We start from the raw sequence: 18,007 nt of genomic DNA, 5'->3' as shown, positions 1-18,007 counted from the left end.
GCATTGTAGGGAAGTAGTTTATGAACAAGCTGAATCCCCAGCCTGCAAGTCAAAATTTTATTCCATACAATGGAAATTTTAAAGAAGGCTTGTACATTTTTTTTAACACTCAGCATACTTCTCAACAAGGGATAATGACTAAAATTTGTTTTTTTCCACTAGTCAAAAGAAATGTATCAAAATATTAAAAAATGCAAAACACACAAAATAGAAAACAAGTATTTTAATTTAACATTCATTTCCATTAGAATACATTCCTGACACACCTTTATCACTTATCACTTTTTGAATTGGTTATTCCTATTTACTTGTACCTATTAACTCTTAGAGGTTAGCAATTTAGTAACAATTATTAAATGAATAATTTACTTAGATACTGATTTTCTTCAAGTACAGGATTAAATATCTGAAACTAAATTTATAGCTTTATTTGTTGACACTTTATATTTTACCTTCCAACCCTAACATTAGTAAAACCTGGAATTTTACAGTGTAATATTAGAATTTGCAAGCCTTAAAAGTCCATTTGGAATAAAACAGAACCTTAAATCATTATATTTCATAATAACCAAGGCATCTTATTTTCCATGTAATTACATAGTTACTATATCTATAAATGTTCTGTGTAAGTCTTAATTTAGTTTAAAACTGCTATCAATAAGCATTCATTAACTACTAAAAACTGTTCATTACTAAAGACTTTATCCAACAGTTTTCTTTCTAAAGTAATTATTATACCTAAAAGTTTAGCAACATTTGGCAAGCTAAATTTATTCTTCTTTTCAACCTTTTTCTTAATCTAGCCCACATACATTTTTGGTAAAAGCTTTTTATTACTGATAGGGAGAGATTCTTGCCCTGGGTTACATGGTACGGGCTGATATAATTATTAGTGTGATTTTCCCCAATGAACGAAATGTATCTTCCAGGGTTTCCTTTTACCTAACTATAAATAAAGGCAACAAATTTCATATATTATCTCAAAGTCTCTTTCAATTCTAACATACAATAGTAAAAAGCTAATTGCATAAATTTGTATCTTTATATAACTATCTTTTAAAACAATTTCAAAACAGCCTTATAAAATGTTTTTATGCTGCAAAACTGTGAACTATTGTACCAGAATTTACTTTCTCTAGAATCTCACTGATTCAGCTGTGAAATGCACTCATTTTATTGTCTTTTTAGAAGGTGTTAAAGTCAAAATCAGATGTTAAATATTTTAAGTACTGATGGTAATGATTATTTAATTTGTTTTGTTAACACAGATAGATTCTTCATCACAAAACGAAACAAATCTGCTTTTAATTGAACATGTGAATGTATCCAGGATTTATTTAATATCTAACCTTTGAGGATAATTCCTTTCAAAATGCATAATTTCAGGTTTCAGATCTTGATTTATCTGAAGAACAACTTGGGGCCTAAGTAACATATAAACAAACATTAATTTCAGGTGTAAGAAACAAGTTCCAGACACAGTGTATACTATGCTCTCATGTTAGCTCTCCTCCTCGGAATGGGGCATTTTGAGATCACTGATAGAACCAGTAGAATAAGAAATTCTCAGCACTGGTCAATGCTAGGTAGCCTAGGAGCAACATTGCAACAGCAAAATGAGAAAAATCAGATCCTGGTAACTTAAAGGATCTTCATGGTAATGAAGTGACTAAAAATCAATATAAACTCAATTTAAAATTTCGTTTCATTTCTTACATAAACAATTTTAATGAGCAGACCAATACCTATTTGAGACCCGGAATTTAGGCTTATTCACATTTCTAGAATATATTTCTCTACAACATGATGTTTCTTATTAGAAATATGGTTTGTGAGATAAAACTGTGATGTGCAATCAAAAAATCTCAAAGTCTCATTCAAATTTAATGAAATCTGACACAGTGTTGAAATTTATAAAAATGTGAATTCTATGGTTAATGGAGAGAACACTTTAGAAATATTTTGACAGCCCAACATGATATTTTGTGTTATGAGACTCTAAAGAGCACTACATATTTCTAATCTCAACTGAAAAGTGGCTTTAGAAATAATACTCAAAGCCTAGTATTTTGAGTTAGAGATTGGGGTTCATTCCAATCCAGTATTTGATTAACTGATGTGCAATAGCTCGGCTTGGTGGCACAAAGAATGCTTGCTGCTTCCCTCTGGTTAGAACATCCACAACCTGAAAATACGTAAGAAGACACATCAAGGTTTCAACATTGCTGTTTGAACACTACTTCCACGATTATACAATTCAGCTAACACATGATGGCTTTTACAGTGAATAACAATAATAGAAAGTGACAATACCCACAATCAAAGTGCAGAAGATTAGTATAGCATTTTTAACTGCTTCCCTGAATTAGTGTTTTAAGTTTTAAGATGCTCCAGAAATATATTTCCTCATGAAAATGAGGTCATGAAAAAACAAAATACATGTTTCATGCTTAATTTCAAAGAAAAGCCTACTTGGGGACAGGGTTCTCTTTTCTAAAATTCCAAAACAATAATCTAATTTCTATCTCTTGGGACTGAATATAAAATAAAATTAACCTTATGCAGGTAGTTAGGATTTGAGGTCTTCACTACTGTAATGTAATGTAATTTGTTATCTGTATAAATGTTTCAGGTCATGGAAAATACAGAAAAGTAATTTATCTCCCATTCTATTACTTCACAACGCTCTTTTAAGAAGTTCTTTTGAGTGGATGTTTGGTATACAGTTATGACACTCTTGGACTTTGGCACATTTCTCAATAAAAACGTCAAAGATTTCAGTATTTTTAAATGATTTTTTTGAGAGCTTCTTGTTTAAATGCTATGAACTAAAATATAAAACAAGTGTAAGAACATACTCTTATTTTTTATCTCTGAACTAATGTTTACGTAGTTTAAGTCCACTGAAAACTACTATCACTAATTTGAAGGAATGGTATCTGAAATTTGAAATGACACAGGATCGATCATTACTAGAATGAGTTAAAATGGGACACGTCAGTGAACAGTGAACATATATATACTCTCCTCACATGGAGTTATCAGTTACACCGTAATCCATGCATAACAAGAGGGCTATGGGTTTTCATTCAACCTGCGGAAAATATGCTTCCTTGCTGTGTGCCCAAACCAATACTGTCAGGGAACAATCAATAGAAGAAGGAAATTAAATTGAACTTTACCTGTTCTCTGGTGAACCAGCGGGCATCCTCTATTTCATTCTTGTCAACTTTAATTTCTGTAGACACTGCCACAGCTAAACAACCAATCATTAAGGAGGAGGGCATTGGCCATGGTTGACAAGAGACATACTGAACATGGCCCACTCTGACTCCACTCTCCTCTTCTACTTCTCTCCGAACAGCATCCTCTATTGTCTCCCCTAATCAAATGGGGCAAAAGAACAAGCTGTTGATGAACATACCCTGGACATTTTGTGCTTCAAATGGTACAAACGTTTGAGAATCACTTTGGAAAGAACACACAATTCAAAGACTACAAATGTAAGACAAAGCGAAAAACCATTATTTTTAAAAGGATATAGCTATATATAGGGCATCAAAATGCCAACAAGAAAACTTTTGTTTCTTAAAGTTCCAAACTTTTCAGGTACATTTTACAAATAATAATTATAAAATCTACAATGATTTGCAATGTACTACCGGCTAAACATTATACAAATATTCTATATACTGTCTCACTTATACATTACCACCAAACAGTTGTAAGTTATCATTACATGACTTTTATAAATGGCTGGCTCTTTCCCTATTAAAAGCTACAACTCTTTTTACACTGTCAAATAGTTACTGTAGATAGCTTTACAGGAGACTAAAAAAGCTTATAAAAATCATATAATGAAATTCAGTTTTTTTTTTTTTTTTTTTTGGTCTTTTTTCCTTTTTATCGGGTCCGGGGATCGAACTAACGACTGCCTGCTTGCAAGGCAGGTGCTTATGCCACTGAGCTAAATCGCCAGCCCCCAAGTATTTTTTTCTTTTTAAGCAGTTGTTTTCTGCTAAATGACTGTTGATTCAGCCATGAGAAAATAATGTAATCCCTATAAATATCCTCTATATTTCTGATTTTCACAGAATTAAGAATCTGAATACAGGAAAAAAAATTTAAGCAAATTTATCTGAAAGTTTATAAATATTTAGCAACATATAGCCTTACCTAGCAAAATATATTTTTAAATGCAGATTCCAATTTCAAATTCTGATAAATTTCCTATACAAAACTTAAGAACTTACCTTCACCAAAACAAAATATTCAGTAAGTCCCTAACTTATGAACAATGAAGTTGAAAACTTACACCAATAGAATGGACCTTGCTTTAGGAACACTGGGAGATGCGAACAAATGCGGAGGAGCTCACATGTCTGCTGGACACTGTCACAGCTGTGCTTACCGTGCGGTGCCATAGTGCCCGGGACGCTGTGCCCATTCAGACCTCAGGAGGTCTGGAGGCAAGAGGAACAGCAGTGGGGATGTGCAGGGGATGCTGGGAAGTGCAAAGGAATACATGCTGCAAACACGTGTCAAAGGTGTGGAAGACTCACTCTGTGGGGACTGCTGACCAACTATGATTTAGGAACATTCTCCAGGAATGGAGCTTGTAAGTCTGGGTCTTACTACATAGCAAAAATAGGTCACAAGCTAGTGCAATGGCATAAAAACAAGAGATTAACATATATATTCAAAAACCCTTAGTCCAAAACAAAAAAGGATAAATAATCAAAACAAAAATAGACAAAATATATAAGCAGAATTCAAAAATAAAGAAAATTGGATGCATAATGAAAATCTGAAAAATATGCTATCAGCAGAAAAATGAAAATGAAAACAATAACTTAGTATTTCATATGCCTCAGAATGATAAAGAATCTGAAAATCCTAACGTGGGGTGGGAATGGAATAATAGAACATTTCATGAAAGGCTGGTGGGAGTGTAAACAGGCAAGAACACTTGCTTGTGCTATTTAGCGACATCGAGAAAAGGTTGAGATGCTCACATCAGCGAGCTAGCCTTTCCACTCTGGGAATATACCCTAGACAGCACTTGTGCGTGTGCGGAAGTACAAGCAAGAAGAATAAAATACTCACTATCTGCAGTAAGAAAAAACCTCAAAACAAACTAAATGCCCACAGCAGGAAGGAGGACTACATTACAGAATATTCACATATGCCCGGCAGTTAAAAGCTAACCACGAACTCTGAGAGGCTGCACAGGAATTGAGAAGAAGGCCTCAGGAGCCAAAGTGGCCGGCCTTGAATGGTCTTGAGCATTCTCTGGGCCTTAGCGCCTCGTGTGTAAACTGCTGTGATGGTGCCTACTGTTTGATGCTGTGTGAAGAGTGAGTTAAATACATAAAACCTCCAGAAATGAGCCGCATACCACACAGGCTTACACTTGCTATCTGGTGATATAGATTAAGGTTGGAAGTTGAAATTAAATACTAATTCATTGTATGCATTCATCTATTCCACAGATATTCACTGAGTTCCTAACACATGTGAGATGCCTGGTTTTATGGTTTGGGAGACAGAAATGAGGAATCCAAAGATCCTGCCTTTATGGGACTGGCAAGCAGTAAGCACAGACAGTGGACACATGTATATATTAGGTTACGCTGCAGGCCACTGGGAAAAGACCAAATGTGAACGCAGGGCATGGGGCTAACGGACGTACTGAGCCATCACTAAGGCCCTGTCGGAAGGTGACAGTTACAGCACGCACAGAAGAAAGGTGTGAAACATCTAGGGACCCTGGCCAAAACAATGCACGAAAGAGCAAGTACTGAATTTTTAATAAATGAAGTTATTGGTAAAATATGAAAATTGTATCATGCTAAGTCATGTTTTAAAATGATACCACATTTAAAAAACATTCTAAACAATGATTCAGTTTTATAACATGATAATTTATTAGCAATTATAACTCAAGATATAATTATAACTTATACCTGAAAATTTTATTTCAAAATTATGTTAAATGAAATTATAAAATGTATTCAGACAAGGCTTACCAGGTTCCACAAATCCAGCAAGACAAGTAAACATGCCCGGGGGAAATCTTTTCTGCCTGCCTAAAAGACATTTGGTCCCATCTGGATGAATAACTTGCATGATTACTACTGGATCTGTTAAAAGAAATCAGATACCTGAATGGCAAGAAAAATAATTTAGACTTATTGTGCAAAGTCATTGTCTAGTAGGATGAGATTAAAGGTATATTTCCTCTAGGAACAAGATTCTTTTCTGTTTATAAGAAATTGTTTCTTTCTGCTGTAATGTGGCTGGTGATGGAAAATTTCAGAGAAATCCCATAGAACACTATCAGTAAGCTAAAGGAAGACCGGTTTTACTTTCCTTCCCACAATCTTAGTTTTTTTTTTTTTTTTTTTTTTTGTCTTTTTCATTTTTACCAGTACCAGGGATCGAACTCATGACCGCCTGCTCGCAAGACAGGTGCTTATGCCGCTGAGCTAAATCCCCAGCCCTTCCTTCCCACAATCTTAGCAACATTTATTCTGTAGTTAGGGTATAGTATGTGTATTATTTTTTAATGAGAAAAAAGTCTGGCCCTGCAAGATAGAGTCATGGAAAAAAAATTGAATTTTTATAGTAAATACAGTAGAATTTTCTCTTTTCCATTCCAGCAAAATAATTTTAAAAGGCCATGTGGCTCTATGTTTAGTTTTGCTACAGTCATTAAAAAATTTAAAAGAAGAGCTCCTCTCTCTAGAAGTCATTAATGTAGTCAGTCCTCCTTATAGATCATGATTAAGAACTAGGAATTAAATGCAAAAAGCTCTTGAACAACAAAATCAGATGTCACTAAGCTGTTATGCTTTTACTCCATAGAGAGCTCCTCAGGTGCTGCTGAGTCTGTCGTGTTTTACAGTTTAAGGCCTAGGTTATCAGATTTCCAAACCCACAGCAGACACAAAGCAGCAATTAGAAGGGAAGAAGCAGACACTAGCAGTACTACTGAGTCTAGCTCCCTACTGTACGGCTCCGGGAATGCTTTAAGCAGGCACTGCATTGCTGGGGGCCTTATCTCCCCAAAAGAGGAGTCAGACTGGCTGGTTGTTAAAATCACCTACAATAAACTCATACTGAATTTCCTACAGTTAAGAGATCACTAATTATGCCCAATATCTTTGATTAAAAACCATGAGAGTACATAATACTTTCATACATACAGCTTTAATAAATGTGTTCTTAATAAAAAGTTAAACCTTTCAGCTCCTTTAAAATTTTTCTCTCTAGAAATATTTCGTTCCCCAGGAGTCCAGGTAGCTGAAGGGAAAAGGCTTACCGACTCTGGGATATGATGTGTTATGAACACCATGGAGACTGGGGCAGTCTTGCTTCAAACACACTCTTTTATAGCCACCTTCTTCAATTTTAGTCGTGCTTCCACAGGTTGGACAGAACTTGTATCGACTGTGCCAGGCAAGAACAGATCTTGCTTGAGCTACGACCCCTTTTTAAAAAAGCACAGAAATGTTTCATGCTGATAATTTGTAAAACAAAAAGTTAGTATGTAGGTATAATGTGCTCAAGTAAATGATAAACACATACACTGTTTTCTGAATACCTGTGATCAGTGGCTTTAGTACTTGTTTTTAGGGGATGTATTCTCCGCTTAAAGTAAAAGATTTAATCTTTTAGATGGCAAATGAAAATCAGATTTAACATGAATTTGAATAAAACATAATTTTCCTATAAGACAGATACACTAATAATCCATCCTGCACACTATTGCCTCAGGTTTTTAACACAGATTTTCAAATCTTGGCTGTACATGACTGTAGTATGTAGTGAATTTACAAATATGACTACAATGACGATACTACAGTTGTGCTGGGGATGTAAGTCGGTGATACAGTGCTTGGCTAGCATGTGTGAAGCTCTAGGTTAGACTCCCAGTACTGCAAAAACATAACTAAAACAAAACACCAATATATACTACAAAATTGGTTCCTAATAGTCTTAAGCTGGAAAGGAGACTCAGGGAATGGTAGTCACTTCAGGTTGGTCCATGATGACACTAAAATAAATTTTGAAACAAAACAATAATAAACAACATTTAAACTGAGAAAATGTTAAGTAAAACAGATAAAACAATTGTCTTTAATAACATGTAATTTACATAGAGTATCTACATTATTTCAGGAGCATTACAATAGGAAACAATAATGCTCAAGTATTTACTATGTGCAACTACCATGAAAGAACTTATATGAAATTACTAATGTTTAGAGAAATTCCCTGAGAGAAGAAGGTACTGTAATTATCCTTATCTTGTACAAGAGGAAACAGGTACAGAAAATCTTAACCATGTAAGATTAGGCAGCAAGTGAGTTTAGGTCCCTCAGTTTTCCTACTAATAAAAGAAAAAAATAAAAATAAAAATAAAGCAATTAGCTCATTTATAAGATCATTTTCATCTTAAAATACTGTGACCATATGCACATTCAAAACATAAAAATATATGTAAAATTTTGTAATTCCAAAATGAAAAGCTCTGTGTCTATTCACAGAAAAGAATTTTTAAAACCTCAAAAAAAGGCCAGCGGTTTTTCGCAGGTGTAAGGACACAGTGCGTCACGGCAGGCGCTGTGCGCGGGCTCTGAAGCCCCACTCAGGATGGGACAGTAGAGGCCGATGAAGGACAGAACCCTTCCTCCCCGCCGCACCTCCTCACTCCTGTTCCTTCCAGGCCACTGCCGTTCCAAACGTCCCTCACCAGCCGCTTCATCACACCACACAGTTCTTCAACAAGACCAAATGTACTCACACACCTAAGCGCATCGGCACATCTAACCGCCTCTTCTTGAAATACTCTGCTGCCTTGGTTTCCTCTGACATTAGGCTGACACATTACACTGTCACCTTCTCCCGCCCTTCTGCTTATAGCTGGCCTGTAAGTTTCCATTATGTCGTTTCTTGTTTTCAATGCTCTAAGTCATTTCGATAATTTCTTGGGATTTAAACACCACTGGGTTGATGGCTGCTGTGAGTTTCCTTATTCAGCCCTCTTCCCTGAGTTCTAGATTCTAAGATGCCTCTCAAACATTGAATTTATCTGAGAGAAAATTCTTGATTTACTCGGTCTGTCCTGCTGTCATGCTGTATCCACTGCCTTTTATTATCAAGAATTAGTATCATTACTGAATTACTAAAAACGCCTAGCAGTCACTCTTGTTTTCTTTACTATATCCTTTGCTTAATCAGCATCATTGGCTTTTACCTCCACTTGTATTTCACAAATGTACCCCATTTTTGCCATGTCTACTACTGGCACTTCAACATGTGCTGAGTCAAGGTTACCACCATCTACCTCTCACTTCTAAAGTCTCAATTATAGATCAGAATCTACCAGTTCTACATCCAGAGCCTCCAGCTCAGCACCGTCCTCACCACCATTCTAATCCAAGCCATTGGAACTTCTTACCTGGGTTATTAAAACATCCAACTCCCTCATAATTGACTTCCATATCTTACTGTCATCCCTCCTATAATTCATACTATAAAAGTATCTAATGTGAGGTTTTTCTTTAAAAAGTGCATGAAGACAATAAACATAGGCCAGGTGGCCACATTTACATGGCACTTAGATTAAAACTCTCGTTTTTGCTATGGGATAAAAAAGACTCAGCAACAGGAGATAGAACCGTTGAGGGTTTTGAGTGCTAGCAGTGGCTAAAGAATTAAATGAAATCATCATATGTTAAAGTTAATTTTAGGAAGCTAACTTGGGTGATTAAAACATTGTAACCCTCCAAGACAGCAGTGTAACTGACTGAACATGTTAGAGTTTCTAATGAAGACAACATAATTTTACTGCTTACTGGAAAAAATGTGCTTTCTGAAAATTATAAATATGTGTAAGTTCAATTCGGCTCAAAAGTCAGATTACTACCAAAGTAAGTAAGCAGTGTTCCTATCTTACCAGCTTCTCTTTCTTTCAACTGTAGAAGAGCTGGCATGGGAGGATGAAGAAAGTAACAATTTTCATGTCTTTGCTTAAACTCTTCAGCAGCCACAGGATCTATACCGAGAGCAAACCAGGCAACCAACCCATCTTCCTCTTCTCTTGGGACTTCTGCAGCATGATTATTTAACTGTTTTTTCGTTTCAAGCTCTACTCCAAGGAAAACCAAGGTGATCTTCTCAGGATGAGCCAAGTAATCCTTTATATCTGTGTAGCTCAGCCGACAAAGCCTGACTTCTGGCTGTTGGAAACTTTCTTTATTGCCACCTAAAGTGACCAAGGGATTTAAATCTGAGAAAAGGATATAAACTGTGGATGGATGGCTTTCTTTAGCTAGCAGCCAGTCAGAATTATTTCTTTTTTCACTTTTTCGATCCAGTAGTGTTTTGCTAAAATAATTGTCACATTCTTCCACGTCACTGGTTAGGAACCAAGGCTTCTTCCCACCTTGAGCATTAGCTAGTAAGTTAGCTATATGCTTATAACCCCAAAATACAGCAATATCCAGTGCAGTTTGCTTTGATTTATTGACAACTGATCTATCACACCTACAGATGGAAGAAAAAATTGGGCAGGAAAAATAAAATTGGAACTAAACATTTTCTTCTATATTTATTTCAATATAATATTTCTAGGTACACTTTATACTTCCTCCATTTACTGGTTTTATACATTACATTCCTATTTTGGTACAGTTTACTACTGGGAAGATTAAAAGAATCAATAATCACAGTGAGGAAAGGTCAGATAGGGGATACAATTTCTGGGTAATTACTCATAAAAATTAGTAGTTTCATGCAGCAAAATTTTACAAAGAGTCCTTGGTAATCAATAACAAAGTCTGTATTTTTTAATCTGGTAGAAAAAGATTAGACTACCCATAATTTTGCTTTCCTATTAAGTAGGACAGGTTGTGCTCGCTTTGGCAGCATACATACTATTAAGTATGACAGGTTTTCTTAGTAACAACGATAATAGTAATGCTACGGATGTAGCTCAGAGGTACAGTGCTTGCCTGCCATGCACGAGACTCTGGGTTTCATTCTCAGGACCAGTAAAAAAAGTTACAGTTTTTACTTAGAAATAATGCTCCATTTTATACAATAAATCAATCAATGAGTTAATTACTGGCCCAACAATAACAGAAGTAAAATCTGAAAGGTCATCTGTAACATAGAAATTAAACCACAAACCCTTTCAAGCAGCAGAACCTGAAATGTTTACCCTTTCTCAAGCAGAAACTGGACGACTTCGGGGTGTCCGTTCCTTGCAGCATACATTAAAGCAGTCCAGCCATTTTCAGATGTTTCGTTGAGAAGCGCTGGAGAATGACTGAGTATTCCTATTATCTTGGCAATATCTCCCTCAGCAGCTGCACTGTGAAACTCAGAAATCATTTCTTGTTTTGGACTTCCTTTACCAGAAGACATGTCTTCCTTAAAAAAAGGAAATAGGGGGAAAAAAATCCACATTTGCAGCTGCTTTTTGCAATGGATAAATGTTATTTGAACACTGATGTTAGAGTAAGTTTCCAAAACTATAGTCTTAAACACACAGTCACTTGTCATCACAATATTCATTTCAAAACTGTTATCAGTTGAGAATTATAATTCAATTTATATGCCCATGGGAGGGTATTAAAATAATGCATCAAGGCTTTTACAAAAAGAGGCTTGAGATGGGGGGAGAAGCAATAACACTACAAAGGCAGAGATTGGAACAGAGGGGACTTCATGATGGAGCAGGGACATGAAAGGGAAAGGGCAGGGCAGATTAAAATAACAGCAGAGGGTTTTTGTAGTATTCTGTGATTCTATGCTTCCAGGTTTAGGTCCCTGCACTCAAAGAAATTATGACCCTATATTTAATTGCTTTCTAAATTTCACATAAAAATAATTTATTGCTCTACCTTGCAGTTAATTCTGCAATCCATATGGTACTGATTTTTGTTCATGGTGTGACGCAGGCTAGGTCAAGATATGTTTTATTCCCATGGATACTTCCTATGACTCAGCACTATTCTTGAAATTACTCTTTGTCTCACAGCACAGCAGTATTAGCCTTGTCACAAATTGCATGACCAGCTATTTTTGACCTATAGTTCTGTTGGTCAGTGTTGTTTTGAGAGCTTTGTAAATCATTAACCCTATCTGCTTTGTCACTCTGGTGTTTTAGAAAAAGGAAAAAGAAAAAGAAGCTTTTGTACCACATTTAATAAATGTTATGTAATCACAGATTACATGTCCTAGGACACACAGGGAGCTGTGTGTATGAAAATTGTTCATGTTTCAATTGTCTTATGACCCTTTCAAAGTGGTCCTTTTAAGGCAGTACTTCATTCTATGAAATTAAGAAAAGATTTGGGATTTTAACTATTCTACCATTTCTAAGAAATTAGGTACTTAGACTAACATGAAAAGCTATTAACTCGTAATTTTTGACATTTGTGGTCTCAGGTTTTGAAATAGCAATCTAGTTGATCAATTTTGTAGTGCAGTATGAACAAAATTTGGGCAAAAATGGACTAATGAATAACTTTATTTTGTATCTGTACATATTTCTTGTTTGGGTTTGTTACTTAAGAGATTAAAACCTATACACAGAAATGGAAAAAACTTAATCCTTAAAATCTGTTTACAAATTAAATTAGGGTGATCTCTACATTGAAAAACAACTTTGTTTCTTTCAATTTACTCTAGATGTGCGTTATCATTCCTTTCATTACGTTTCTTTAAAAATGTGTGAATAACAAAAGCTGTAACTTTTTATGACTTTACTTTGAAGCACTGCTATGCGGTCTTTAAATTTATTTTTCACAAACTTGTATTACAATTTCTTCACACAGGTTTTCTTTTAACAATATTTCACTATCCAGAGTTCTCTCTTGGTCATGGTCACTCCAGGTGATTGCAAAGTGTTCTAAAAAAACAGTGTCATTCACTATCTCCCATGCAACGCTTATGTACACAGCATTCTCTGAAGAAAAATTTAAAAAACAGAAGAAAAACAAAAAGAACTACGTTTCCCCTTTACTTTCCCAACAGAAAAGTCATCTAGAAATAACGCATTATTCATTTCAGAGAAGTACAGGAGATCTGCCATTTAGCTCCCTTGCCTGTTACCTAATCACTGACAGGTCCCATAAAAAGGAATTGAAAGCAAAGTGAAGCGCTACACTTGCTTTCCCAGAAGAGGATGAACTACTGACAGGTCATTAAAACAATCTTAGGTTTAAAAGGACTTACATTTAACTAAACCAACATCCACTTTTACTGACACGCAGTAAGCTGGGGCCCGTAACTTGCCCAAGCTCAGATGGTCGGAATGCGAGAGAACGGGACCGCACAGAATGCTCCGTCCCTTAAATCACTATTCAATAAACAAACTCCACTGAGCAGAGGGCGGCCAATGCCACCGTCACTGCACACCCTCTACGGGCTCTCCGAAGGGTCAAACGCATTAGGGCTCATTTCCTCACTATAATGAGTAGCGCATTTTTTTTTTTTTTTTTTTTTAAATACTCCATTTCGAAACTTGGGCTGAAACTCCACAAGCGGCCGCAGTTCCGCTGGAGGCCCAGCCAGGTCCCGAGAGCCCCACAGACCCGGCCAAGGCGCCCGCCAACCCCGCACAAGGATGCGCCACGTGGGACCCAGCGGCCGAGGCCGCGACGCAGGTCAGCGCCCTCTGAGGGGATCGTGGGGCCCACTAACTCTCCACGGGTGCTACTAACCCAAAGTGACTAGAGTACCGCGATCAGGATACAGGCGGGAAAGTCACCCGCACTTTCCCCAGCACCGGATGCAGCCGTCGTGACTTCCGGCATATGTCGGGTGTCCTCGCAAGGCTTCTTGGGAGGTGTAGTTTAAAGATCACAGTCTGTGATAGTCCGAGCGGGGGCGGCTTTGGCGCTGTAGGTCCGCTGGTTATGGTGCGCCAGGCAGAGCTGTGTAGAGGCAAGTGCGAAGTAGGGAAAGAATGTAGGCCTGTGGGGACCATTTTCAGTTTTCCAGTAATTGTGATCTGGCCCCACAACCTTCCCTCAGCCAATACAATCCCCTGCGATTGAATTTTCCAAGTATGCTATTGTGTTACGTAAACCAGGAATAAGCAGTGGGCCCAATCAGTTCTGTGCGTGGCTTTAAGTAAGTTAAGGTTTCTGCAAAACCGTTTCGCCTCAAGTCCAAAATGGTACAATGTATTGATGTCTACTGCATTTAGTAATCTTTTAATAAGTATGTATCATCTGGGCATGGTGGTGCACACTTGTAAATTTAGCACTCTGGGAGGCTGAAGTAGGAGGCTCTTCAAATCTCATATAACACGTTGGGTTGTGAGTTTTAAATAAAATAATGCAAAGTGTGCCAAGGCTGACACCTGCAAAACAGTTATTGTTGCTCTTACTCATTTCGTGCTTTCCTGTGCTCTCGTGATCAGGACCTATAAAAATTATGTATGAGATCACAAAGCTAGATGTCTGGCAGTTTTGTAATTCCCAGACCAGAGATCTTTCCTTGCCAATCAACAACAGATATAAGAGTCTTTTAAGATTGATTTCTTGCTTCCTACGGGATATAATGCCTTGGAAGCCTCTCACGGTAATATTGCATACGTTGGTTAGCACTGTACTTTTGTAACTACCTTTTCCAAAGATATCCTATACTTATTTCTATGAGTAGTTGTTTTAAGACATTAAAACTTTCAGGAATCAGACAGGAGATCAGAATACTATTTAAGTTACCTCACTCAAATAGCCCATCTTTATATTCAAACGTATATTTGAGTACATAAATTAGTATAATGAATTCCATGCATTAAACCTCCAGCATCAGCAAGTATAGATCTCCTAACCCTTAAGATTTTTGAAATAAATGGCAGACATATAACTAATACATATTTAAGGCTAAAATTTTTAAAATTATGAACAAATATCTAACATACAAGCACTTTTAAAAAGAATGTAACTACACTAATATAACGAAATTTTAACAAATTTCTATAATAATGACATATCCAATATAAAATTATTAGTTGCTAAGTAAGTTTTGTTTCCAGTTGAATTACTGAACTCAAGACCAACCCAGGTCTCCATGTTACATTTTAATGTTTTTACTCCCATTTTCCCAGAAATTTTTTGGTTGAAGATTAATGGTCATTTGCTCTATACAGTTTATGGTGTACTGGTAAAGAAAAGTAGGATAAATATGGGATTTTGAGAGGCTGGGGATTTAGCTCAGCGGCATAAGTGCCTGTCTTGCAAGCAGGCAGTCGTGAGCTCAATCCCTGGTACTGATAAAAAGGAAAAAGGCAAAAAGAAAAAAAAAAAAAAAAGAAGTTTACATTCCAAGGGCAATATAGGTGCCAACATTTGTATGGATAGAGTGAAGTACTGTATTCTTTTCATGATTTTCCCATTGAGACACAAAGTTTTTAACATAAACATTAAAATTCTCTAGTATTATTAGATACTGTCCTCAAATGGATGACATACATTTTTAGCCATCCATTTAAGGCCATTTTTTTTTTTAAAGAATTTCTTATATAGGGACTGGGGATTTAGCTCAGTGATGTAAGTGTCTACCTGGTGAGCGCAAGGTCATGAGTTCAATTCCCTCTACCAAAAAACCAAAAAATTTCTTATATGAACAGTCTCCCTGATTTAGCCAGTATGGCCTACACATTGACTGTCCTAGTTACTTTCCTGTTGCTGAGACACAATACACAACTCCCACAAGTGAAAGGAAGAAAGGTTTATTTTGGGTCACAGTTTGTAGAGGTTTCTGTCCATAGTGGCTGGCCCCAAAGCACAGCAACATGGCAGAGCCTGGAAGGAGGAGGTGGATCCCTGGAAGCATGGCCTGGAAGGCTTTATTTCCTTCCCTCCTTCCTGCTGCCATGTGAGGCACAATTCTCCTCTGCCATGTTCCCGACATATAGCTAACACATATTTAAGGCTAACATTTTTAAAATTATGAATAAATAGCTAACATACAAGCACATTTAAAAAGAATGTAACTAAAACACTAATATAATGAACTTTTTAACAAATGCTATAGTAGTGACGTATCCAGTATAAAATCATTCAGGCACCAAGTAAATTTGTTTTGTTTCCAGTTGAATCACTGAACTCAAGACTAACCCAGGTCTTCATGTTCTGTTTAAATGTTTTTACTCCCATTTTCCCAGAAATTTTTTGTTGAAGATTAATGATATATTTAATAACTATCTCTTTGTTGGCTGTCTTTGCTTTCCAGTTTCTCTACCATTTCTTTCCTTCTTTACTCCTCTACCATTATTTTTATTTCCCCTATAGATTACTAATTACTAGGAATCCTTGTCTCAGGATGTGCTTCTGAGATAGCTCGGACCCGGAAATAAAATCCAAGGATGCAAGAAATAAAGAAAATTCAGAGCAAAGGCTTTATTCCAGCCCTGGCGATGGATCCCCTTTGGATCAACCCAGAGACTGTGCGCCTAACAGACTAAGGGAGGGATATTTAAAGCTAAAAACCACAGAGCTATAAAACTGTAGACTTAGTTCTGATAACATCTGGAGCTCTTGGTGCAATCTACTACTCCGACCCTGCGGTTAAACATTATCTCTGAATAGTATACCTCCAATAATGTTCGGAAAGAGGGTAGGGAAGTTACAAGAAACTGAAACTTAAGCTTTTACAAGGATTAGAAACTTAACCCTATCGAGATGGCACGTACAGAACAAGATGGAGGTGCACTGGTTAGAGTTAAGCCATAACCTAACATTTCTGGGGAAACCTAAAGTGAGACAAAGATTTTTTCCTCTTCTTGCAATTCATAACATTTATTATGTAATAGTTTTCTTTCTCTACATAGTTTGAGAGAATCATTAATACCATTAAATAAATAAGTCCCTATTATCAGTCATATTGCAACACATTATAGTCACTTGCCTTTATGAGGGCAGTGTAATTGCCAATCAATGCATGAAATTTGGATTGATTGCCCTTGAGACAAATAATTGGGAGTTCAAACCTTAAATTGCTGTGTTTCTTTTTCTCTGGCCATAGAATAGGTCTACAAAATGACTTGTCATTTGCTATTATCAGCTCTCTAAGGCTGCTTGAACTTATTGTACTTTAGTGTTAACTGATCTAGAAAGTCACTTCCTGTCTCTTTAAGGGTGCCCTGAAAACAGAATGTTGTCTACCATGCACAGAATGTTTTTTTACGGCAGAAATATGCCAACTGTGTCCTGCACATTTAGTGAAAATATATCAGTTTTCTCTCAATCAGATAGAAAACTGATTTTATGAATAACATGCGAAGTATATTTAGATAGTTTTAATTGGAATGAAACATATCCAACCTGGAGATATACTGTCTGGAGACATTTCTTTTTATTTTTTTGCATTAACACTTCAGATAGCCTCACCTTTTTCTCTAAGCTATGTTTTGTTTTTGACAGCTTAATTTTTTAAAAAAATCTTTTACAGTAATGGTTAATTTCCATTCACATGTAAGGTAGCTAAAAATAGTATCTGACACCAATACAATGTGGCAGGAAATGTGCTTTAAATCTGTAAAATTTAGAGGTAAATTCAATACAAGGATATCTTGAACACTGCATGCAGTTCTCAGAGGAGTTTCTAACTTATATACATTACATGCATATTTTGCATTCTTGAATATACCAAGATTGCCCTGGTCTTTGGACCTTTGGTCTAGCTGTTTTCCCCTTTTGAAATGTCTTTTCTGTATTTCTTCTAATTATAATCACTTTCTTGTTATTTGAGGGTCAACTGTAACATGTTAAACATAAATACTAAGAGGCACTCAGTATAGATTTATAGGGAAGGATCAGAAAAGGTATAATGGAGACTTAAAATACTTACCAATGTCTTTTTTCTTCTTTCCCAGATATTCTGAGAAGAATTCGCCCTGGTTCCTTGCAGCTAGACTTGGCCTTGTGACTATTTCTCACTACTGTACTGTTGACGAAAGTGGTGGTCTTCTGTTTAAGGC

The 18,007-nt window shown here is 36.4% G+C and overlaps 1 protein-coding gene across 4 annotated transcripts; it reads right to left on the bottom strand.

Moving 5' to 3' along the window:
- Positions 1-208: 208 nt before the first annotated feature.
- On the bottom strand, positions 209-13,862 carry Nudt12 (nudix hydrolase 12). 4 transcript variants are annotated; one of them, XM_013145527.3, is made up of 7 exons: positions 13,740-13,862; positions 11,231-11,442; positions 9,965-10,554; positions 7,325-7,492; positions 6,030-6,143; positions 3,183-3,382; positions 209-2,185 (listed from the first exon to the last, which is right to left on the bottom strand). In XM_013145527.3, the coding sequence occupies exons 2-7, from the start codon at positions 11,434-11,436 to the stop codon at positions 2,075-2,077; spliced, it is 1,389 nt and encodes a 462-aa protein (XP_013000981.1). In that variant the 5' UTR covers positions 11,437-11,442; positions 13,740-13,862; the 3' UTR covers positions 209-2,074. The 4 variants fall into 4 exon arrangements, with proteins under 4 accessions (XP_013000981.1, XP_003463588.1, XP_013000980.1 ...); XM_003463540.5 differs by having other exon boundaries at positions 11,231-11,438; positions 13,740-13,854; XM_013145526.3 differs by lacking the exon at positions 13,740-13,862 and adding an exon at positions 13,252-13,460.
- Positions 13,863-18,007: the final 4,145 nt, after the last annotated feature.

Source organism: Cavia porcellus, unplaced genomic scaffold, assembly GCF_034190915.1.
Source record: "Cavia porcellus strain 051 isolate PalLab524CR breed Dunkin Hartley unplaced genomic scaffold, mCavPor4.1 scaffold_2, whole genome shotgun sequence".
NCBI lineage: Eukaryota > Metazoa > Chordata > Mammalia > Rodentia > Caviidae > Cavia > Cavia porcellus.
Note: the sequence above shows the minus strand (reverse complement) of the source record. Positions and strands in the feature narration are given on the sequence as shown.

Bases quoted from the DNA above. Each gene is read 5' to 3' on its own strand.
- Nudt12 (XM_013145527.3), bottom strand. From the start codon at position 11,436: ATGTCTTCTGGTAAAGGAAGTCCAAAACAAGAAATGATTTCTGAGTTT. The intron at 6,144-7,324 runs GTAAGCCTTTTC...TTCTTTTAACAG, and splicing joins CACATCATATCCCAGAGTCG to ATCCAGTAGTAATCATGCAA. The intron at 3,383-6,029 runs GTAAGCCTTGTC...CCATTTGATTAG, and splicing joins TGCTGGATTTGTGGAACCTG to GGGAGACAATAGAGGATGCT.